The following is a 24,962-nucleotide window of genomic DNA, read 5'->3' on the forward strand; positions in this document are numbered from 1 at the left end:
GCGGCACGGATACTGGGTTGTGTGCGTCCGAGACAGGGCCGAATAATAATTTTTCCAAGCATTTCAAAACAAAGTAGCTGAGCGCCTGTCAGCTAGACAGCTTGTAGCTGTTGGAAAACCAGTCGAGAAGCGTTGGCTGCTGCTGCTGTTGCTGATAGAAAGAATGAAAAAGAACGTGCACAGGCCTGCACACTGGCTCAAGCCGAGCCACAATCGCTGCCACGTGCAGAAAGTGGGAGAGTTGAAAGACGGGAGAGTAAAGAGTGAAAGAATAGACGCGCGCTATAACGCCCCAGGCCGATCCCGGAGGCAGTGCAATACCGGGCAAACCTGAGGCGGAGAGGAAGCAAGCTTCAAGCACTCCGCCAAATTTCCGGAAATAAGTTTAATATATTGGATCCAAACGGGACCCGTAGCATATATCAAACCAGGTGACAAACGTTGGTGGGGGGGGGGGGGGGGGAATCGAACTGGCTACCCCGATAAACCAAGCGGATGCTCAAAGCCAGGTACAAAGAAGTAGCGGTCGCCGTTGTAGTCCGCACTGCACCTGGACATTGATTGCATCCACTTGAATGATAGCCAAGACCACGTGACCGCAAAGGACACATTTTCAAGTTGCGCCTGCGCGCACGCCTCGAAATGCATTATTCTAGCGGGACAGTAGCCTTGGACATTGTAGAATATCGATGGAAGAGAAGGCAAAGTTTTTCCTTGCCAGGATAAAAATCCTCAACTATACAGGGCGTTTCACGTAACTTCAACGAAAGATTAAAAAGAAGTGATGCACCAGAGCTGGTTGAAACCAACGACAGATTGTTTCCTCTTTGCGGCGATCCTCAGAGTATTTTTTAAATTCATGGTTTATGGCTGATAGGGGTTTAACGTCCCAAAGCGACTCAGGCTATGAAAGACGCCGTAATGAAGGGCTCCGGGAATTTCGACCACCTGGGGTTCTTTAACGTGCACTGAAGTACACGGGCCTCTAGGATTTCGCCTCCATCGAAATTCGACCACCGCGGCCGGGATCGAACCCGCGTCTTTCGGGCCAGTAGCCGAGCGCCATAACAACTCAGCCACCACTGTGGCCTTTTTAAATTCATCTTGATTAGTTAATTAGTTTAGGTTATTTATGTAAAATATTTATTATTTATTTTAAGGTCACTACGAGAAGTCATTTAGCCGTTTGTTCATCTGATTAAACAGATATAATGATCTTTTTTTGTAAGCACAAGCCTGCGACTTCCAAAATACTTTTCTCCTCTTTGCTCTGACTGGCCCCTTTAAAGCATTAGTACGGCCTTTCGTTTCTATATTATTTGATGCGGAATTTTAACGGAAACATGCGTGCCGATTCAAAACGCCTCTTTATTAGAAATCAGAGTAATGTCTAAAAAGTTTTTATATAAAAATTTGAGCTCCTTGCTTATCCCCTTTAAAGGAGTTAGCTGCTGGGCTAGTTGGTTTTCAGACATAAAAAAAAATGATATTAGTGCCAAGGCGTACTTCTTGTATGTGGTACGTCTTGGCGCTAAAATCCTTGCAATATGCCTATCACCAAATTATAAACGCGTCAAAATTGGTATCTGTCACCACCGAAGACACCTACCAGTGCTGTGTAAAGCGTCCCCGACAATCCTATCACGACGTTGCTCCAGAACAAAGAAGCCTTGAGTACTGAAAGTAGAATAAAAGTGATCAGAATTCCACGAAAGTAACAAGCTGAATATTGACGAGGTCATTCTCGGAACCATTTCTTTACGACAATATAATAATAAGGTATATGTGTTAATATATATATGTTATATTATAAGGTATACGGAGCCCCGTATCACACAGAGGTGCTTGCTAATTGAAGTGCAAGGTCATTCGTAAATTTTTCTCTCTCTCTTTTGTGCAGTCTAATCGCCATCACCGCTCCTCTTCATTTTTTTTGGGAGGGGAGCAGTATTGATGTAAAAACTGTCAGCACACCGCTTGACAGGAACTCCTCTCCAGCAGGAACTCCTCTTGGAATTCTTAAGCAAGAAAAATGATCAAAAAAGACAGGGATGAAAAGAGCACAGGGACGGGAATGATATCTACCAGCTGTCAATCCGTTATGTCTTGAGCTCCTGAGGGGTCTTCGTTGGTACCTGTTCTGTTCAGGAAATACAGAGAGTTACAACGGAGTACTCCTATCATACAACGATAGCCCAGCGTTGTCCCAGTCGAAACCGTTTTAAGGCACCAACGGCTGCTGCAATTTTTGCTTGGCTTGGAAGTAAAAGCAATGGTGACTGGCTCGATAGTTCCACACTGATCAGTTCACTAAACGTGAGGACTGCTCTTTGGCTCTTTTAAGCCACTTTTTATGCTCCTAACGCGAATGAACATTCATATGATGCACCCCCTTTGCCAAAAGTAACCGAGAAACCAGGTTTGCTTACTTCTTACTCTGAGCCCCTAATTGACTTTTACGCAACAAAAAATCTCGAAAGGTGCGGACAGGGTTCTCATTAACTTACACGGATTTAAAGATTAAAGGCAGGCTGAAATGGTTTACCGACAGCTTGAGACCATTCTGAGCTTCGAGGTGAAGCGGGTCAAGTACTTTTGCGCTGGCTTTTAAAATGGAGATATAATTGCAGAATAAAGCCGCAACGATGTTCAGGCTTCATCTCAATGCAAAGGAAAGGCGTGAAGAATCTCGTTTTGATGTCATGGTTGCCGAAATTTCAAGTTTTCACTTGCTTCCTAGACATCCTAACACAGCCAAAGAATGCTCAATGAGCTTCACTTTGGGTGGCTTTGGTTTTCTTCAATCAAGCAACGGCTTCTTCGCTATAAACGTAGCGCCACCGCACAAGACGTCATTATTGGGACCCATGCCTGCAGCTGTGCACTGAGGAGAAGCCTGAACACCTACGCGCCTTCATTGGGAGATTACCTCACCATCTGAAATGCTAACACAAGAAGAGCGAATTTTTCGCTCCAAGTTTCACGCTTTCAACAACTTTAAGCTCGTCAGATTTGGAGCACACTCAGATCCCCATTAAGAGCGGCGATGAGCGCCCTGATACACGGCTAAGTAGCACCTGTGAGTACCATTAAGATACAGCTGTCAATTACTTTTTCCCTCAGAGATATTGCTAATCTCCAATTCATGATCTGAGAGAACCTGCCATATGCGCTCCACCCCATTAATCTTTCTTCTAGTTATTTCCCTCTCATGATCCGGATCAGCGGTCACTACGTGCACTGAGTAGGCATATTCCGTTGCCACTTCCAGCGCCTCACTACCAATTGCAACCTGCTGTTCCCTTCTGAGACCGTTGAAATTTACTTTTGTTTTCCGTAGATTAAATTTTAGACCCGCCGGTGCACTCTGCTGTTATAAATAATTGATCGTGCATTGTCATTGATCCCTCAGTGATTAGCAAGGCAGTATCAATGGTGAATCGCAGATTGCTAATGTATTCTCCATTCCCTCTTATCCACAGCTGTTCCCGATCCAGGTCTCTTAATACTCCTGTCGATTACCTTATTGATTACCTTTGATTAGCTTTGATGACCTTATTGATGACCTTATTGATTACTCCTGTATGCTTTTTGATTAGCTTTGATAGAGCTTGCGGGTACCCTCTATAACGATTCTGCTGCCTAATTCTACAACAAAGTTCTTAATGATAGCTGCGATATTATCGTATATTGCTTCAGCATTAAAGTCGTCGGCCTTTGTTAAAGGCGAAACTCAGTTAAGCAGCGAGACTCTGAATTGCTCTACTTTCCCTCTAACCACTAACTCAATGATGGGCTTTTGCCTAACTTGTTTCGTTCGTTCCCTCTTCAAGTTTTAGCTAATTCAAGAGCTTAGCATCCTGTGGTCACAGAAACGCACCTATGCGCCGACGTCAATATTCTCTACTATGCCAGGATGAGCGCATAGTAAGAAGTCTAGTAATTTTTAGTCCCACCATTCGGGCTCTTCCACATCCACTTCTTGTTCGCTCATTTGCGGAAGAAGGTATTAATGATCCATAAATTATTTCTCTGTGCGAACCATACTAATACCCCCTCCTGATATTCCCGCAGAAAATTCTAGTCACCCACTGCTTGGTCATCATCCTTCTTCTTGCCTACATTGACATGAATGTCGCCTAACAGTACAGCATACCGTGATTTTACTTTGTTCTTTGCCGATTCCACGTCTTCATAGAAGTGACATATTTAAAAACTTTGCGCAGAAGAACACAGGACGGGAGGGAGAAACACGCACACACACACACGAGCGCTCATGCGCTCGTGTGTGTGTTCAACGGGTCAGAAAGAAAAAGCAGTTGCAATTGGTAGTGAGGCGCTGGAAGTGGCAACGGAATATGCCTACTCAGTGCACGTAGTGACCGCTGATCCGGATCATGAGAGGGAAATAACTAGAAGAAAGATTAATAAGGTGGAGCGCATATGGCAGGTTCTCTCGGATCATGAATTGGAGATTATCAATATCTCTGAGGGAAAAAGTAATTAACAGCTTTATCTTAATGGTACTCACAGGTGCTACATAGCCGTGTATCAGGGCGCGCATCACAACCCTTAAAGGGCAGCTGAGTATGTTTAAAATCTGACGAGCTCAAAGTTGTCGAAAGCGTGAAACGTAGAGCAAAAAATTCGCTCTTTTTTAAAAGTTTTTAAATATGTCGCTGCACCAACTGGCCCAACGTTCTACCCTATTGAGCTTCATAGAAGCTTTTAACGGTCTGGTCATCATGGCCGGATATAGGCTTGGAGGCCTGTACCACCCTTAGTTTGTACCTCCTATTAACTTTGATTATGATACTACCACCATCTAATTAATACTGCAGAATTCTCGTATGTTACCAGCTATATCCTGATTGATGAGGAATCCCACACCTAGTTCTCGCCTGTCCGATGGTCCACGATAGTCTAGGACGTGCCCGCCGTTTAGTTCTGTGTACGCTCCACTTGTCCTCCTAACTCCACTAAGCTATATGATATCCCATTTAATACCCGCTAGTTTCTCTAAAAGCACTGCTAATGTAGCCTCAGTGGATAAGGTTCTAGTGTTAAACATTGCCAGGTGCAGTTTCCAATGGCGGCCTATTTACAGCCAGAGATTCTTAGCACCCTTTGCTGCGTCACAGGTCTCGCCACCGCATCTGTCAGTTACTCTGCAGCCGCTGGGTTCAGGGGGCCGAGGGTTAATTGGTATATTCATCTAGGAGGTTGTGGCCAAGTGCGTACCACACCAGAGAGGCAAATCCTGTTCTGGTGAGGGAGTGCTCTGTCCTTTCTCACCGCACCTCAAGCCTTGTTATACTATTCCATCGACGCACACACATTTTTATCCGGTGGAAAACTGCGTAGCACTGGGATTCAAAACAAGTATTTCTTTCCCATGAGGCGGATGCTCTACCTCTACGACATCCTATGCCAGTGAAATAATTTATCAACATAATTGCCTAGGTGCGTGGCCGCCACCTGCTATGGTTGGCAGATGGCAAAGTGGAGACTGAATCCTCCTCTTTACGATTAGAACATAAGAGGGAGACGGATGAGAGTGGGTGGTAGGCAACGATTGGCCGTGTGAGTTTGGAGGTTATGGCGAGAGAGGAGAAATGCGCCATCAGCGCGTGGTTTCACGGTCGAATTCATGGATATATAGCTAAACAAAAGAGGTATCATCTTTTGCTGATAAATGACCTAAGCCGATAAGCCTAGCTCTACTAGTTTGTTATGGCTACGCGTGGCAAGCAGTATGACGTTCAGATTGTACCTGTGGCAAGTGTGAGCGATGCTGCGAAGATGGAGATGGCGGCAGCACTTTGCTGGAAAGAGACGAAAACGACGAAGGAGGTACAATTTACAGAAAGCGCGTGAGGAATAAGCAACCTCACACTGAGGTACCGACCACTTTAAAGTTGATTGTTTACCTAAATGAAAACTCTAATGTGTAACAGACAGTATTTCTATGAGTGGCGATACTAATCCTCTTTCTTTCCTCGAAATTTACGACTGCGATCAAGTGTTTAAATATACTGTTGTATTAAGATATCAAATGTACTATTTTGTACAATCCTTTAATTTTCCTTCTAATATTTTGAACTTTCTGTTGTGCTGATTGCCCACCTGCTGCGGTCTTGTACTGAGGCTAGCAATATTTAAAATAAATAGATGCTTTCTTGTGCTAACTTCAGATATCTGACAGTGCTACATAGAATGTAGCAATGACCCCACCCGTTCGCTGTGCGATGTCAGTGCACGTTAAAGAACCCCAGGTGGTCGAAATTTTCGGAGCCCTTCACTACGGCGTCCCTCATAGCCCGAGTCGCGTTGGGACGTTAAACCCAATAAACACACAAACACGCAATGGCCCCACATTAATGGATGTATCAAATAAGCTTAATTGTAGGCTCCACATATTATATTGTCCCGCTTAGGCTCACGATGTTTCGCCTCCCTGCTAGAATCACAACGCCGGGTTTTAACGAATATCTACCTAAGACCGCGACCCAATTTGATCACGACCGATTAGGATAGTTTACATATGTATTGTGGTTTTCGAATGTCTCGGTATAGCACCGAGGAGTAAAGAAAACCTTGCTGTAACAGGTCGGTGTTGTTTACTAAGAATGTAGTGGAATCGGAGGGCTTTTCTATTATTTGGCCATCATTATCTTCAAAGGTCGTGCGTATTAGGAAGAATGTGCGTCCAACGCCTTGTGCTCTGGTCTGGCTGCACTTGATGTTCTTAACGCGATAGCATTAACTGTCCAGTTGAGCGAAAAAGCCAGCGTCGACGGCGCTGGCGTGCCAACAAAAGCAGTTGGCAGCTTGCCCATCGGACTGCAGGCAAACTACTCACCGCTGCAGGTGGTAGTTATGATTTTTCAAGAGAGGTTGCGTGACCTTGCGACGTCATCACAACGAGCTGACCTGATTGTGAGCTGCCTCCCTCTCCGTAGTACTTCCGAATGAAATTAATTCACACAAATTCACTACAGTAGTCACCTGTCTATGCTGTCGCTGCGCATGAGCCTCACGGGAACTCTGCAAAAGCAAAGTGGGTCTCACGAGCCGCGCCGTTGGTGGTATTTGAAACAACTCCCTGTGGCGCATCGCTGAACTTTCGCCCCCCTCAGCGAGTAGTCGAATGAGGAATCTCCTCCATCTGTGAATGTAAGGTGAATAAAGAGAAATGCCGCATATATGGGCATATAGGCAGAGCCGAGGGCAAAGACAAGCAGTACTTGTGTTGCAGGGATGTCTAATGCTATCGCATAATTTCATGACTGACAGAAGTCATTGGAGGTCAGAAGCGCCTGAAGCAAATCCATGACTCGCTTACCACACGCTAGTAACTACCAACGAGGTCGCTGTTAGGTGTCTTTTATAATTTCTTCAACATTACCATCCTTTCTTAACCCATTTTTGAGCATGGATCTAGATGCTTGTGAATAATCTCTTGCGGTAACATTCTCAGATAGCTTAATATTTAAGTGAAAATGCACGGAGACGTCTGAGGATGTCCCAAAGCGTTTTTCGGATGTTTATTGTTTCGTGGCTAAGTACCGAAGTGAAGCTCGAATAATAATCTACTATTCACGAAACATGCAGCGCTTTATTGCTTGTTAGCATGAACCGAGGTTACAAGAGAGCTCTCTTAAAAACTGAGGTGAAGCCGTTGGCATTTGCTACAAATGTTCGAAAAGGTGCCAGGTGCGCAACTGCGTTGATTACGAATTCGCAGCTTTATTTGAGTGTGCGCTACATATAGCGGTCATGCACGAGTTTCTGACGAATTTAGTATGATCCTTCTTAGTCGATTTGTGGTGTATTTTTTTTACTTTCGAAAATGGAGGTAGTTCATACCTTCCAACACAGCAAGTGCCGCAGGACATCATTCGACATAATCCTGTAGGTAGATTCTGTCACCGATAATACAGTTTTCTTCCGGAATTAATAGCCCCCTCTGTATCATCGGCAAAAATATGCGATTGCCCGATTCCTCCTGCACCCATTATAAATCCAGATGCTTTAGTGCACTTATTACAATATACCGTGACCCTTTGTAGAAAGGTGTATACTTGCCTTAAAAACAAAGACACTTACGTTTCGCGCTGCACACTTTAGTATGTGGCTTTTCTTCTCCCAGGCAAAAATGTGAAATAGAAAAAACTTAGAAAGTATTGCCTAGCGGCATCTGGATTGAGTAACAGTGTATGGATCGCCGGATGAATGTGACGTGTGATACTTTGTTGCCCTGCTATCCTTCGACGTCTCATATGGCATTACTCGCACTGCTGAACACTCTGCTGCGAGCGCAGTTTACACCCCGCTGCGGTGGCTCAGTGGTTAGGGCGCTCGACTACTGAGCCGGAGTTCCCGGGTTCAAACCCGACCGCGGCGCCTGCGTTTTTATGGAGGAAAAACGCTAAGGCGCCCGTGCGCTGTGCGATGTCAGTGCACGTTAAAGATCCCCAGGTGGTCGAAATTATTCCGGAGCCCTCCTCTACGGCACCTTTCTCTTCCTTTCATCTTTCACTCCCTCCTTTACCCTGCCCTTACGGCGCGGTTCAGGTGTCCAAAGATATATGAGACAGATACTGCGCCATTTCCTTTCCCCCCAAAATCAATTATTATTAGCGCGGTTTCGCAGTGGTGCGCTACGAACTTGTTTCCGGCTCTAGTTCTTTTTTAAAACAAGTAAATATCGCGAACACAGCAAGGGAGCCTTTATCGGTCTAGACGAATGCATGGAGTATTTGAAAATGTATATGCGGCAGTGCTCTGAAAAAAAAAAAACATCTGAACCTTTTCGGAATAGCTAAGACCTGGATTTTAAAGTTTAGCCATCTGCCAAGCACTCACTTCGGCGCAATTCCGACAGTACAAGAAAAGCGCAAGCTCGACAGATATAGAAAAATTGCAGCGAGCTCGTAAGTCTCCACTCAGTAAGATCTTGAAGTGTAGGCAAATAAGAATTAACGCCCTTTACTGCCCTTACCTCCCAGTACCCATCAAAACAGATATATTCCGCGCTAGACACGCATGTGTTTAGCAGTTTTAATTATTAGAGATGCACATTTATTTTGCCTTTTCAGTCTGGAATAACATTGCCAGAATAGTTTAAGGTGTTATTCTCGTTCAATACCGAATTTATCAGCAGCTCAGAAATATAGCTAGGGTATCATAAAAATGACGACCCCCACACAACACGCAGCATGCGGTCGCACAATAGTTATGAGCAATTGAATGAAGAGGAACTCTTTGGATAAGGTGCGCCGTGCGAGCGTTATGGGTTGAACCATGCGTGCTGCGTGTCCCCGTCTTTTGATTCTGCCGGTCCAAGGTTCTCACAGTGACGTTCGTGAGTGTTATTTCCACAGCCTCGCCGACGCGTCCGGCTTGCTTTTCACAAGCGATGTTGCCATCGCAGAGCATTAACTGCCAACCCGCGTCCCGATCCATGCTCTTAAGACGCTAGATCATTCTCTAATCATCCGAGCGCAACCTCTGGTAGTAGCAATACAGCTGGTGGGAACATAAACGCGATTCATGTGCACGGATGCAGACGAGACCAGAGGTAGCGTTAGAAGCCGCGCGGCAATGGCGATTGGTCCTCGGCGTCAGCTAAACAGGCTAATTGTGTGCCCTTTTGTGCTTCTTCAATTCAATGGCATTACCACAATAGTGTGAATGTTTTCTGAACATTCTCTCACCCTCTAATTCGCGGTCGACGGCCAAGCCTTGCGCCCACAAGTGCATTCGGCATACGACAATCACTGCAATAAAAATTAGGGAGGCAGTTAAGGTGCGCCTTTAAGGGTATGACACAACAGCGTTAATGACTTCCTTCAGCGGTTTCTCTTCACACACAGTCACTGTTGGTTCACATTCACACATTTAACACAATTATCACAAGACAATTTCCTCATGCTTGTCTTGTAACTCTTCCGCACTGCACTCAATGCACATAACTTAAGTCTAATTAGTATTTCTCCAAGTACCGTTATACAGTTCACAACACTAATTAACATATTAATAAGCTTCAAGCTTTAAATAGACATCACGCCCTTGTAGTTCAGGGAAGACAACTTGCCTGCGGACCTAGCCCGGCTAGCAGCCCTAGGGTTGTTGGTTCGAATCCCAAATACACTTCATGGAAATTTCTCTTTACGTAAAAACATTTACGTTATAAAGATGGGTCATTGTTTCAGGCATGCGCTGACCTTCATTGACATTACAAGTTCTCTTGTCATGTTTGGCATCAACTCGTCACTTCACGTGTGACGTGTGTTTCTCGTCACAACAGCGCCGACATGACGACGTCGGGTTTTCAGCTTAATAATAATAATAATAATAATAATAATAATAATAATAATAATAATAATAATAATAATAATTGGTTTTGGGTAAAGTAAATGGCGCAGTACCTGTCTCATATATCCTTGGACACCCGAACCGTGCCGTAAGGGAATGGATAAAGGAGGGAGTGAAAGAAGAAAGGAAGAAAGAGGTGCCGTAGTGGAGGGCTCCGTAATAATTTCGACCACCTGCGGATCTTTAACGTTCACTGACATCGCACAGCACACGGGCGCCTTAGCGTTTTTCCTCCATAAAAACGCAGCCGCCGCGGTCGGGTTCGATCCCGGGAACTCCGGATCAGTAGTCGAGCGCCCTAACCACTGGGCCACCGCGGCGGGGCAGGTTTTCAGCTTAACAGGTTCCTTAACGCTCTCGCGTTAAAATGTGGTCAGATTTTCACATGTCAGTAACAGCGCTTGAGTCAGTGCGAATATCGTTCAAGCAATGCAGCACGTTGCTAGGGTACTACCTAAACCTTTACTTCGGTGTAAACAAGACGGAGAAAACTGTCTACTCACCGTGAGGAATATGTAGATTGCACACGCCGTCAACGATATGGTACGGTTGAAGCGGAGACGAAGGTACTGTTTGAAAAATACGTCATTGAGTCGGTAAGGAACGCAAAATATGATACTGCATTTTCGGTGCATTACTAACATCCCCAATAGTGCCGGAGGGAGGAAGAGAGCAAAAAACCTTTACGACCGATAGGCTCTCGCTGCAAACTGATTTTAGTTAATGATACTCATGAATAAGACGCATTTTCAAGCAATGAATTAACTTGCCCTTGTGAGCAGAACTGAGAACTCTCTCCCACAGAAGCACACGCGTGAGCGTTGTGAGAAGAAGAGAGCGATGAAGACGGTATAAGCAGCACTACCGCATAAATCGAAGTCTTGCTTCCCTACGTATTATTCTCGTGTGAACTAGCCTAGATTTCCTGTTATTGTCCCAGTTTCGTCTCTGCTTTAAGGCGTGATTGTATGGTCCTACAGCACCCGACGGTCAAAATCATAATTTTTCACAGGACTTCATTCTACAGGACAATCTTTTCTTTATCAAACATAACCATTTCGTTTGCAGTGAGTATTTCTCTAGGTAGCTTTCCCACGTGTTTCGTATATCTCCTTGCTTTGCTCTATATTAATTCTTAAGAATGAACTAGTGGAAACAAAAACGTTTTTGGGCATAAAATACCTGTTTTGCAATTTTTTCTTCACTGTGTTCTACACATTTCTACTTTGCGGGAGATGGGACATGCTTGCATGCTCTGGCAGTAGTCGTGACGTTACTGGTCGCGCAGGGGTCCTTTTATGTACACGAGGCACCCAAGTAAATTCTTCATTTGACACCGGCATAGAGCGAAGATGGCCTCTGAGTGTGTTTTTAAGGAGCCAGCTATGCGTGTAAGGACATTTGACTGAGCACGAAATGCCGAAAGTGCGTGACAGTGGTGAAAAAGGCCGCTGTAGTTCGTGGTAACACTCTGAAATTTTACACGTTTCATAGGCTTCGTCGAAATGCAACTCCTTTGTGTTTAGCTGTCCGCAGACGAAGTTTTTTTTTTTTTACCAGTGCAGAGCAGAAAATTCTGGGCAATGAAAATTGTGAAGTATAAAGCCCCTCGTTTTTTCTCCCGAAAAGTATAAAAGATTGTTCCTTGCAGCAGGAAAACCAGGCGACGAGGTACACGTGTTGTGAGATCCAACAAACTTCGATGTACGAGAGACGACTGAAAGCAAAGACACATCAAGGGGCAGTGGGAACGGTAGTGCAAAGCTCAGGCGAACAAATGCGGCACGGATTATATATGTGGTCTTCATGCATTTCACGATGCGCGTTAAATAGCAGAGTCCATTGGCGATAAGTTTTTTTTATTGAGAAACATAAGGCCAAAGCAAATATAGCAAAAACTTGTTTTTGCAAATAAAGTGACGAAAACTTTTAGATTGCCATGCTTCGCGAAAGCGCGACGCTTTAAAAAACAAAACAAAAATGCTGTCAAACTAGAAGTTTGCTGTTTTTTTTGTACATGAAATACATTGCACAATATGACAACGAGGTGAGGGAAAAAGAAGCTCTAATGCTTCTTGGCAAACCCTACACCTCGTTTACATTTCAGGGGCAGTCAGCAGCACAACAGAAACAATAGGAGTGATATTTACAACTAAGAGAACTGAAGAGAAATTATGCACATATTAAGTAGTGAAGGCAGGGACAACTTGTTACCCCCCTAAAAAAAAAGTAACAAAGAAAAAAAGGTAAAAGTAAAAATACGAAAAATGTATATTCTTGGGGCTCGTTATAACATGAACGAATGAAGTAATACAAAATTGGATTAGAACATACAAGCAAAAGACGTTGCACAGATTTGAACATGCAAAGTAGACCGATGCATGTATATATATAGGGTTATGGACTTGAAATGATGGATGGGATTTTGTTTTGATTTAAGTTGAGGCAGAGTGAGACTTTCTTGAGCGTACGAAATCAAGGCTAGATATTTGGTACATAAAGCTACCAACTGATGGTGGATAGATTGGCATAATGCTTAAAACTAGAGTTAATAAAACTGCCAATTTTTCCTTGCAAGATTCTTCAAATTCTGGAACTTAACATTTCTTTTCCTAAATCTCAACAAATATGCCATTTTCGAAAGCGTAATATCAATGTTTTTCCAGTCTGCATGCTCCTACTAATATGAATTCTTTCGTTTTCTGCGTCACTGCTTGCAACAATTTCGCAAAATCAATAAAAACTTGAGGCCAGCTTACCAATCACTGCGTAATTTGATATGCTCCGGCCTTGCATCTCAGAGGAATGAATAATTTTCTTGTATTCTAGCACTACTCATTATACAAAGGGTAAACTTTTACATGAACTTCTGTTATGAATATTGTTTCGTTACGAAAACTTATTGATGCGATCGCGTTGAGGGTACCGTCTTTCAAATCCATCTGGTTTTTCACTAAAAACTTCCATGATTGATCAACTGGGAAATGACGTCACCAAGGTCATGTTAACCCACAGGAAGCAATCAGAGAGCACCTTTAGTTTTGGAATTCGAAAAGACTCCGGAACTTTGTCAGTTGGCAGAAAGCACCGTCAAACTATAAAGTCCAAAGGACTCCAAGATTTGGCAGTTTATCCACCTCCTGAAAAATTGCCAGTTGGCCCACCCACAAAATTTCGCATTTAGTCCGCGCCAATGTTTTGCAGACTCCGAAAATTTGGCACCAGGCTCAGCTATAAAATCTGTCGGTTGGCCCATCCTCAAGATTTTGCATTTGACCCGCTCCCAAAGTTTCGCTCTTGGCTCACCGCTAAACCAACATAGTTGACCCACCCTCGAAAAATTTTTCACTTGGAGCAGCCCCACAATTGGAGAGTCGGCACAGCTCAAAAAAGAGGTTCCACTTGTCAGACCCGCAAAATATTGTTGTTGGTCCCCTACAAAAATTGGGCAGTTGGTCTGTTCACCAAATCTGGCAGTGGGACCACCCCCAAAACTTAACAGTCAGTCCACTCCCAAAATTTGCTAGATGGACCACCTACAACGTATGGCAGTTCAGCCGCCGCCAAAATCTGGCAGCTGACCCATCAGGAAAGTTAGCAGTTAGCTGAGCCCGAACATCTGGCAGTAGGCCCACAACCAAAAGTTAGTAGCTGGTCCTCTCCCATAATTTGGCACTTTGGCAACCACCGAAATCTGGCGGTTGGGCCACCTACCAAAGTTCGACAGTTGGGCCACCTGAAATGAATTAAGTTGGCATGGTGGGTGGGGTTTTCATGCGAAATGGTGGCGCGATGTGAAAGGCGCGGGAAAGTCTGGTTTAAACCGGTCGGCGGGGAAAGTTGGCGTGATTTTAAAATGGCAGCGAACTTTGCTTTCAATAGACGATGGATGGATGGATGGATGGATGGATGGATGGATGGATGGATGGATGGATGGATGGATGGATGGATGGATGGATGGATGGATGGATGGATGGATGGATGGATGGATGGATGGATGGATGGATGGATGGATGGATGGATGGATGGATGGATGGATGGATGGATGGATGGATGGATGGATGGATGGATGGATGGATGGATGGATGGATGGATGGATGGATGGATGGATGGATGGATGGATGGATGGATGGATGGATGGATGGATGGATGGATGGATGGATGGATGGATGGATGGATGGATGGATGGATGGATGGATGGATGGATGGATGGATGGATGGATGGATGGATGGATGGATGGATGGATGGATGGATGGATGGATGGATGGATGGATGGATGGATGGATGGATGGATGGATGGATGGATGGATGGATGGATGGATGGATGGATGGATGGATGGATGGATGGATGGATGGATGGATGGATGGATGGATGGATGGATGGATGAATGGATGGATGGATGGATGGATGGATGGATGGATGGATGGATGGATGGATGGATGGATGGATGGATGGATGGATGGATGGATGGATGGATGGATGGATGGATGGATGGATGGATACGGCTGAACCCTTTACAACGGGCGTTGGCTCAAGCTACCTAGCCATGTCTTGTGAAATTTTACTCCTGTCTTGCTTTTAGCCACCAATCAGATAACCTTCGCTTGGTTACTTCTAACCTCTTAAAATCCACTTTCCCTTCACTATCCCTAAACCCCAATGCCTTGGGTAAGTCAGCCCCGCTGCCTTCCACTGTAGGGTGAAGCCGTTTACAGAAAAGTATCAAGTGTTCAGCTGTTTCCTCCTCCTCTCCGCACGCAATGCACAAAGTGTCTGTCTCCTGGTACCTGACTCTATACGTCTTAATCCGCAAAACTCCAATCCTGGCCTCAAACAACAAAGAACTTCCCCTACAATTATCATAGATATTTTCTTTGACAATTTCCTGTTTAAAGGTCCGGTATGTTTCTAGTGCCGATTTCGTCAGCATCCCTGTTTTCCACAAAGCTCTCTCTGTTCCTTTAACCTTTTTCTTAACCGATAATTGCTGATTTGCCCCCTTACTGCTGTCCAGATATTTGCTTGTCAATTTTCTAGTTCGCTTTCTCCATTTCGTGTCAACATTCTTTATATAGAGGTATCTGAAAACTTTCCTAGCCCACCGCTTTTCCTCCATCCTTCTCAATCGTTCCTCAAATGCTATCTTACTGCTAGCCTCTCTGCTCTCGATAGACGCCCATCCCATATAACCCTGTACCCCCTGATTTGGTGTATTGCCATGTGCTCCCAAAGCTAACCTCCCTACTCCCCGTTGCCTAATTTCCAGCCTTGCTTGAACATCTGGCCTCATACACAGGACGGCATTCCCGAAGGTCAGGCTAGGGACCATCACCCCTTTCCAGATCCCTCTTACCACCTCATACCTATTGTAATTCCACAGTGCCCTATTTTTCATGACAGCTGCATTCCTACTAGCTTTATTCATTACATATTTTTCATGCTCTGTCAGATACTCAACACTGTTATTTATCCACACCCCAAGATACTTGTACTCATTCACTACTTTTAGGACGAACTCCTGTATTCTATGGTCGCCGCCCTCTTCATTAAATGTCATGACTGCAGATTTTTCCTTACTATACTTGAAGCGTAATCTATCTCCCTCTGTACTGCATATGTCTAACAACTTCTGCAGGTCTTCCTTGTTGTCAGCCATTATCACTATATCGTCCGCATATATTAGTCCCGGTAATGTCTGTTTAATCAATTCCCCTGGCTTGAAAAAAGATAGGTTGAAACCTAGTCCGCTCCCCTCTAGCTTCGCCTCCAAACCTTGCAGGTACAACATGAACAACAAAGGGGACAGAGGACATCCTTTTCTAAGCCCCTGCTGTATCTCTACAGGCCCTGATACATTTTTTTCCCATTTTATGAGCACTCTGTTACCTCTATATATATCTTTTAAAAGATTAATTACTCCATTTTCCACATCCAATGTGCCCAATATGTCCCACAAATGCTCCTGAGTAACGTTGTCATAGGCTCCCCTAATATCCAGAAATGCTAGCAATAAGGGCCTATGTTCCTTTTCCGCAATTTCTATACACTGTGTCACTGAAAATAGATTGTCCTCCAACCTACTTTGTTTCCGGAACCCATTCTGTAGTTCCCCTAACACCCCCTCGTTCTCCACCCAAGCCTGCAGTCTATCCTTTATAATTTGCATCACCACCCTGTAAACCACAGATGTCACTGTTATGGGGCGATAGTTACTTACGTCTGCTTTGTTCCCCTTTCCCTTATATATCATGTTCATTCTACTTAATCGCCATTCATCGGGAACTTTCTCATCCACTATCATTTTGTTCACTACCTGTATTAATGTTTGCTTGGATTTTGGTCCTAACTTCTTTATCAACATAATCGGGATACCATCTGGTCCTGTTGATGTGCCACTAGGAACCTTCTTCTCTGCCCTTTCCCACTCTCCTTGCTCAAGTGAAGCTATTGCTGTAACCGGTATATCCTCCTTCGATAAATTATGTACCACGTGCTTTGCTGAAAATTTTTCCGTCATCCTTGTTCCTATGTGTTTTATTGCTTCATCCCCTTCTAGTCGAATACCCTCATCTGTAACAATAAACCTTTGTTCTGGCCTAGTTTTATTACTCATTGCATTTAGATGTTTCCAGAATTTTTGGGCTGCTTTTCAATCCTTTTTGTTTACTTTTGACATCCATTGGGCACCCTTTCTTCTAATTTTCTCATTAATCAAATAGGATGCGTCCCTTCTGCACTTTATGAAGGTATCCCATTTTCTGTCTACTTCGGGTTTTGGTTCCCCCCTCTTCTTGGAATATCTGTGTTCTCTGGATGATTCCTTGCGCTTTTCTATTGCCCTCTTGACCTCCTCATCCCACCAACTCTTGGGTTTGCATCTTTTCCCTTTTAGCTTTACTCGCACCTTAGCTAGCTGTAGCTCCAGTAATCGAGTTAATTTGGTATAAGTCCATTCTGTTTCACTATCCTAAAAAAATTCTTTCTCGATTTGTTTGGCTGCTACTTCCATTTGCTTTTCTGAGTAAAAATTTCCCCCTGATTGTTTATCTTGATTCAGTCCTACATTTCTTTTTCTTCTGAAGCTCAACTTGATACGCTTGTGGTCACTACCTAGACTTCTGGAACCATCTTCATCTATGCTCATTACCCCTAATCTGTTATACATCCTCTGTGACATTAGTGCATAATCTATCGTCGAGTGCAGACTCCCCGCCTCCCATGTTATGAGCCCTTCACACTTCTCGGTGCTGTTGCATACAACTAAATCATGCCTGTCACACATGTCCTGCAGCATGCTTCCTGTCGAATCCATGTACCCATCCAGGTCTTCTATGTGTGCATTCATGTCGCCTAATATAATTATCTCGCCCTGTACTCCTAGCTCATCTATGTCGCTTGCAATACATTCTAACATTTTCCTGTTTTCCTCTTTGGCATTAACCCCTGTCCACAGGTATACAAAGCCAAGGAGTGTTTGCTTGCCTGCCACTGTTTCTTTTAGCCATAAATGTTCCCTGCATCCCAGTCTAACCCTTTGAAAATTCATACTTTTATGAATGAATGCCCCAATTCCACCTCCCTTTCTGCTGCCCTCTGTTCTATTGCAATATTCCCAAGCGTAGTCTGGGTTACAGGGTGGTTGCTCCATGTCTCTAAGATGTGTTTCCGCTAAACCATATACCATTAATTCCTCCTGTCTTAACTGTTCTTCTATTTCCTCCCATTTTAGTCAATTCCTGCCACCTTGTATGTTAATGAAACCTATATCTGAATTAACTTGGCCCTGGCGCTTGCGTCTCTTTCTTCCCCTATGGCCCGCCATGTTGGTTCGGTAGATAAAATGAAACCGCTGTCCAGCGTTGGATTGAAACGGCTGCGTTTCTCTTGAAGTGTGGAATGCCGATGCATTGCTGCGCTACGCTGTGCACTCTGCGAGGGCGCTACGATCCGTGCGGGAACCAGGTTCGTTTTAGCTTCTCGCTTATTGTTTTTTTTACTTTGTGCCGAGGTTTCAGAGAACCAAATGCCACGTGACGTAACATGTGTCAGCACGGCAACCAGTGCGTAGCATTCGCTTTCTGCGCTCATTTTTCACAAAACTTTATAACTGATTTGCGTTTCAATTAAGATGCAGATCAGGGTCCTTGTTCTTCTTGGACAAAATTTGAAGCCGATTTCAAGCATTTACTAACTTTCTGACAGCGAATTAAGGTCTGGCGTCAATATATATATATATATATATATATATCGACGCCAACTTGAACAGCGTAATAGAGAAGGCAAATTTTTTCAGCCGGCCTAGGCTTGTTTGTTGTGGTCAAGCCTGTAGACTAGCCGCGAAGAAGCGCATCCATTAATTTGCCGGCAGATCGCGGCCATGGGCACTCAGTGCACTCCATCTAAAAACCTCGATCGCTCATTCCACGGCGAGCTAAGTGCACTCAAAGAATCATATGCGATTACTGCTTGGTTTTCTCCTTATTCTGCTGAGCTTTTTCTCATGATCAATTACTTTTAGAAGGGCTAGAAAGCTATCTCGACCGTTGAGGTGTTGCAAGGTCCCGCGCGCTGTGTTCCTCTAATGTCGTGTGATCGCACCCGTCAAAATCTTGTTGGGGTTTAGTCGATGGTTCATCTTAACTAAGAGAACTGCAGCGCCAAAAACAGGTACAGAAGGGGAAGACTCAAACAACAGGACTGGCGTTGTGTCTTCACCTTCTGTCCCTGGATTTTGTGCTGCACTGCTCTTAGTTCAGAATGCACCCGTATGTTATGCGCGTTAATGGGCCTTTGTAATGTAAGACACACTGTTGATAAACGGGAGGTTTGAACGTTTTATTTTTTCAAGATTCCTGCAATCGATATCCGCAGCGACAAAACGGATATCTTCACCTTTGTTTACCTTTTTTTCTTATATATGCGTATAAATTCTTCTTGTTAATACTGACTGCTAACAGCGCAATATACACTCCAACTGCGCCTTTCTCTCAACTGCGTGTTTATTCAACGAGGCGTATGCCTCGTTGAATTAACACTAGCAACGGCGCCGTGCTCTGAAAAGGTGACATATGCATTGCACATTGCAGTTAAAGCAATGGCATTGCGTAGCTGGCCGAAGGTCTTTTTTGATTATAGTGCATTGAACACCGCTGTTAGGGTCAGCGCGCACGATAGTTTGGCTTGCCACAGTGGTTGGTTAAAACACCTGTGCACTCAGCTAAAGATAACCGCTCGCTACCCTACCGCGGCGGCTGCGTTTTTATTGAGGGAAAACGCTAAGGCACCCGTGTGCTGTGCGATGTCAGTGCACGTTAAAAATCCCCAGGTGGTCGAAATGATTCCTGATTCCTCCACTGTGGCACCTCTTTCTTCCTTTCGCCTTTCACTCCCTCCTTTATCCCTTCCCTTACGTCTCGGTTCAGGTGTCCAACGATATATGAGGCAGATACTTCGCCATTTCTGTTCCCCCAAAACCAATTATTATTATTATTATTATTATTATTATTATTATTATTATTATTATTATTATTATTATTATTATTATTATTATTATTATTATGGTAATGCGGGACGCTTGAGCCAGAGGTCTAATGCGTGCATTAAAACAACAATGGTACAGAGTTTGACTTTTAAACCCACTTCTCAGTGCTGGTTCTTGCCATGGTAAGTGCAAACTTCAAGCGAAGCTGAGGACGCGGTAGGAGCATGCTGGCGTTGCCTGAAAGGACCTACATTTTTAAAAGATTAGCAGTGGAAGTAGTGCAGTGGATGAAGCGTGGCTTTTGAAATTCCGCTCGCGAGATTCATGACAGCTGCACTGGTGTCAACCAAGTACGCATAGCAAGCGACGCGCGAGCTCGACGAGCTCGACCGAACGAAGATGGAAACCACAAGCTTTTGGCGCGGTGCTACCAGACCTCCAAGCACTACCTTATATCATCTAATGGTTCTTGGCGCGCAAGCATCGTATCTTTGCGGCGGAGGGACGCGGAGCGTCTGTTTGCTCGAGTTCAGGAATAAGGATGCCACATGTCGCTGTCTTTTTAAAGTGATTCTTTGTGTTTGTGTCTACATGAAATAGTGATGGCGAATAGTACAAGATTGTATCGCAGGAAAGACATCAGAATTACATTATGTTTGTGTCTACATCAAATAGTGATGGCGAAGGGTACAAGATCTAATCCCAGAGAAGACATGAGATTGACCACGCAGATGGCAAAACGGAGAGCCTAAATGTTGCCACATTTCCATTGTTAAGGAATGAAGGTCGCTAATTTTTTTCCCACTCGCAAGAAAACACGCTATGCGCACTCTGGATACTGATGCTCATAACTTGGTTCCAAACGATCCGTTTCATTTAGAAACCCCGTCATCCTGATTTTTAACTAGCACATTGTCAAACAAAGCACTTATATGGTGACTACATTTGTGGCGTTGTTACTACACTGAGAGCTAAATAAAGTATGTTTGGTATGGCATGCAAGGGATGGCCAGCATAATAAACGACAAACACGATATTGTTAGGAGATACATTGCTGCAAGTTTCCTACAGTCCAGTTTTGTTCAAAGTGTTCTTCACTGGGGCACGTGACTAGGTAATTGTGGAGGTAAAAATAGAACTTTCGTGGTCACCTGTTGACATCAGTAGGGAGAACGATTACTACACACAGTCCTGCCCTGCGCTGGGGAAGGATGACAGTATTGTCATGGTCGTTACAGCTAAAATAAAAACAAAAGCGATGACGCTCATTGATGATGCTTACGTTAAGACAACGCGATGGATGTTCCCGTCTCAAATGAATCAGAGATAATGTTCTTGTTTTTATTAGGCATGAATTGAATGGCAAAGCTGAGAAGACAACTTCGTGTATTGGACTCACCTCGAATATTGAAGTAACCCGAAGGTTGTACAGCAGCGGCACAAAAAGGTGTGTAGCCAGAGGAAAGAACAGCAAGGGTGTCACGCCGCACCAAATAACGTGCCATCCGTAAGCGTAGTAGTGTGCAGGAAACCCGATGAGTCCCGTTGAAGAGTAGAGGGATGCCACCGACGACGCTGCCAGTGGGAGCATCCTGAGAGCACGGCTTCCGAGGAATACCTCCGACTTAGTGGCGGAGCCTCCTGAAGGAGAAACGTTCTTCCTGAACGAGTGATACAAGCCGAAGAGAAGGTTTCCTGTTGCAAGGACGCCAAAGAGGGCATATTCCAGAACCCGCACCATCCTGGTCTGTCACATCAGATATGAACGACCGCCTGAAATTACTTCTCCGGTTCCAGTATCTAAACTGCTTCAGCGTGTTGCGCCCGTAAGCGATCGATTAACACTCGGAAGACAACCGTCCGCCAGGTTCGAAAATCTGATTTTGAATTCTGTAAACTCTACGAAATCTACAGCTGCAACTGCCCGTCCTCATTTGCGGCTACAACATTATCCGCACATGTGAGATGCCTTGCGCCCCGTTCGCAATAAAAACACAGCCAATAAAATGTTGGGGTCCCCATTTATGGCGCAGCAGGTGCCGGATGTTTGGCTATGTGCGCACAAGTTTTTTTATAAAGCATCCTTTTCCGGCGGGCTCTTTAAAGAAAAAAACATTGGTTCGAAATCGTTATACGCTGCAGCCATATGGTATCCCGGGCAAATCTGACCTGACACCTCTGGAAACGGTTGAAAATTCCTCCACGAGTTTTATTCTATTAAACTGCAACGGTAGAAGCAGTACCAAAGGAGGAAAGCTAACGTGTGATAACCTTCTCTTTTATGGCGCAGAAAAACACAATCCTCCGTGTTTTCAATGAAATTCGCCATGTGCATTATTGAGGCGAAAGCTTCACTACGCTACCTCGTAGCGATTTCGCGGTGCTTACGGTTTTGACCTTCCAGTGAGCCAGAGGTCAAACACCTTACGGCGCGTTTCGGGTGTCCACCGATATATTTGAGACAGTTACTGCACCATTTCCTTTCTTAAAAAACCAATTTTAAAATGAAAATGACCCTCCGTGGTGGCTCAGTGGTTACGGTGCTCGGCTACTGATCCGGACTTCCCGGGTACGAACCCGACCGCGGCGGCCGCGTGTCGATGGAGGCGAAACGCTAAGGCGCCCGTGTGCTGTGCGATGTCAGTGCACGTTAAAGATCCCCAGGTGGACAAAATTATTCCGGATACCACCACTACGGCCCCTCTTCCTTCCTTTCTTCTTTCACTCCCTCCTTTATCTATTCTCTTAAGGGCCCATTCACACTTGACGGTCGCGTTGGTCAAAAAGCGACAGTCGCGGACCGGTCGCTCGCTGCTCGATTTTGCAGCCTCGCGACTGCGAGTCGCAAACCGCTGAACCAATCGGCGAGCGATCCGACCTTTCGGCAACGACGCCGCTCGCGGGTGCGCCGAGCTGCCGTATTCGTCACTAAGCCTAGCCGGTTTCACATCGATGCCGCAGCTGAGGGCGTTTCGGAACTGACCAGCGCTGTAACCAAGATGCTACTTTCGCAACGGATTTATTGTGAACCCCGTCTCATGATAATATAAAAATATGCTCGATTTCCGCGACGCCTTCAGGAGCGGAGAAACAGACGCCAGGCGATCGAGCCGCTTTGGGCAACAGCAGCAAAGCGGCTATGAGAAGAAATTTGCTTGTATCCAGCAGCTCGGAATTGGCCCACGACCTTCAAAACTGATTCATTTTTGAATTTCGACTTCCCAGAGCATGGTATGAACGCGAACAAACAACATACTAGCGCATTTTTCTGATGCTAGCGGCCGGCATTCAGGCTGGCTGGCAGGCCGCTTGTACGGCCGCGGTGCATATTGCCGCTATATCCTCCTCTGCACTCAGGTCGTCGCAGCCAATTGCTAATATCGAGTGACCAGAGCACTTTCGAGTGCCAAGCGCGAGCGCAGGAGACGCGGCCAAAGCAGACGAAACTCTCGAAAGCGCGCGAACGGCGTCATTCCCAAGAGTTCTCATTTCAAACGAGAAGGTGACCCGCAGGTCGCCTTTCCAAGTGTGAACATCGGTGTTGTCGAACTTCGGTGTAGTCGCAGGCGACTGCTGGTCGCGCGACCTCTGCGGCTCTCAAGTGTGAATGAGCCCTAAGACGTGGTTCGACCCGCCGTGGTGGCTCAGTGGTTAAGGCTCTCGACTACTGATCCGGAGTTCCCGGGTTCGAACCCGACCGCGGCGGCTGCGTTTTTATGGAGGAAAAACGCTAAGGCGCCCGTGTGCTGTGCGATGTCAGTGCACGTTAAAGATCCCCAGGTGGTCGAAATTATTCCGGAGCCCTCCACTACGGCACCTCCTTCTTCCTTTCTGCTTTCACTCCCTCCCTTGTCCCTTCCCTTACGGTGCAGTTCAGGTGTCCAACGATATATTGGACAGATACTGCGCCATTTCCTTTTCCCCAAAACCAATTATTATTATTATGTCCATCGATATATAAGAGAAAGCTACAGCGTCATTTCCTTTCCTCAGAAATCAGCTCATAATTTTTGAGTGCGGAAAAAATTGCGAAACTCAGGACCTGCGGCTTAGTTTTTATGGAGGAAAAACGGTAAGGCGCCCGTGTGCTGTGCGATGTCAGTGCACGTTGAAGATTCCCAGGTGGTTGAAATTATTCCGGAGCCCTCCACTAAGGCACCTCTTCTTCCTTTCTTCTTTCACTCCCTCCTTTATCTCTTCCCTTACGGCGTGGTTCAGGTGTCCAACGATATATGAGACAGATGCTGCGCCATTTCCTTTCCCGAAAAACCAATTATTATTATCAGGACCTGCGCGATTTTCGCGACGGAGAGATGGGGCTGCATGCATTAGCGCTGACAACGTTGTGGCAGACACGCGCCACTGCAGCAATAAGCCGCAGCGTTCATTGGGTATCCGCCGCTGTGTATCAGTGGTTAGGGCGCTTGGCTACTGATCCGGAGTACTCGGGTTCGAACCCGACCGCGGCGGCTGTGTTTCTATGGAGGCGAAACGCAAAGGCGCCCGTGTGGTGTGCGATGTCAGTGCACATTAAAGATCCCCAGGTGGTCGAAATTGTTCCGGAGCCCTCCACAACGTCACTTCTTGCTTTCTTCTCTCAGTCCCTCTTTTATCCCTTCCCTAATGGTGCGGTTCAGGTGTCCGCCGATATGTGAGACAGATACTGCGCTATTTCCTTTCGCCAGCAGCCGATTCAATTCAATTCTTTGGGTGACCAACCTCTCGCGATCGAGCATTAATTTAACCGCCACCTGGCAGGGTGGGCACGTTGCCTATTCAGTGTGCGGAACGCACTCAACGTTAGAGGCGAAACCGCGTCGACTTACCCGATACATCGTGCACAGCTTTCGCTCTCGAATCAGTTTCAGCAATAGTTGAACCGCAGCTAATTTTTTAGACCAGTGCTGGTTTTCACATACATGTTACTGTTCTTTCCGTATAAGACTGTTTAGTTACACGCATGCACCACATACAAAAAATGTTGATTTTAAAGCCTTAATTGCGCCGACAACCGCTCAGCAGAATCACTTTCCGTACGATATTGTTCGCGCTGAAGAGCTGAATTTAGGTATTTGCCCTTTCAAGTTATTTCTGCGAGA

General features: G+C 45.2%; 2 protein-coding genes and 1 pseudogene across 2 annotated transcripts in view; 1 reads left to right on the forward strand and 2 right to left on the reverse strand.

Moving 5' to 3' along the window:
* Positions 1 to 21,822, reverse strand: part of LOC144101513 (sodium-coupled monocarboxylate transporter 1-like) — a 97,676-nt gene extending 75,854 nt beyond the window's left edge. The window contains exons 1-4 of the mRNA XM_077634687.1: positions 21,263 to 21,822; positions 10,884 to 10,949; positions 5,774 to 5,825; positions 1,610 to 1,677 (exon numbers count right to left, since the gene is read on the reverse strand). Coding sequence (XP_077490813.1) covers positions 1,610 to 1,677; positions 5,774 to 5,825; positions 10,884 to 10,949; positions 21,263 to 21,604 — 528 coding nt within the window. The 5' untranslated portion in view covers positions 21,605 to 21,822. The remainder of the gene's footprint in view (positions 1 to 1,609; positions 1,678 to 5,773; positions 5,826 to 10,883; positions 10,950 to 21,262) is intronic.
* Positions 1 to 24,962, forward strand: part of LOC144102418 (sodium-coupled monocarboxylate transporter 2-like) — a 639,582-nt gene that overhangs the window by 118,729 nt on the left and 495,891 nt on the right. The window lies entirely within an intron of this gene.
* On the reverse strand, positions 295 to 393 carry LOC144102889 (U2 spliceosomal RNA; annotated as a pseudogene).

The sequence above is a fragment of the Amblyomma americanum genome, chromosome 8 (assembly GCF_052857255.1).
Source record: "Amblyomma americanum isolate KBUSLIRL-KWMA chromosome 8, ASM5285725v1, whole genome shotgun sequence".
Lineage (NCBI taxonomy): Eukaryota > Metazoa > Arthropoda > Arachnida > Ixodida > Ixodidae > Amblyomma > Amblyomma americanum.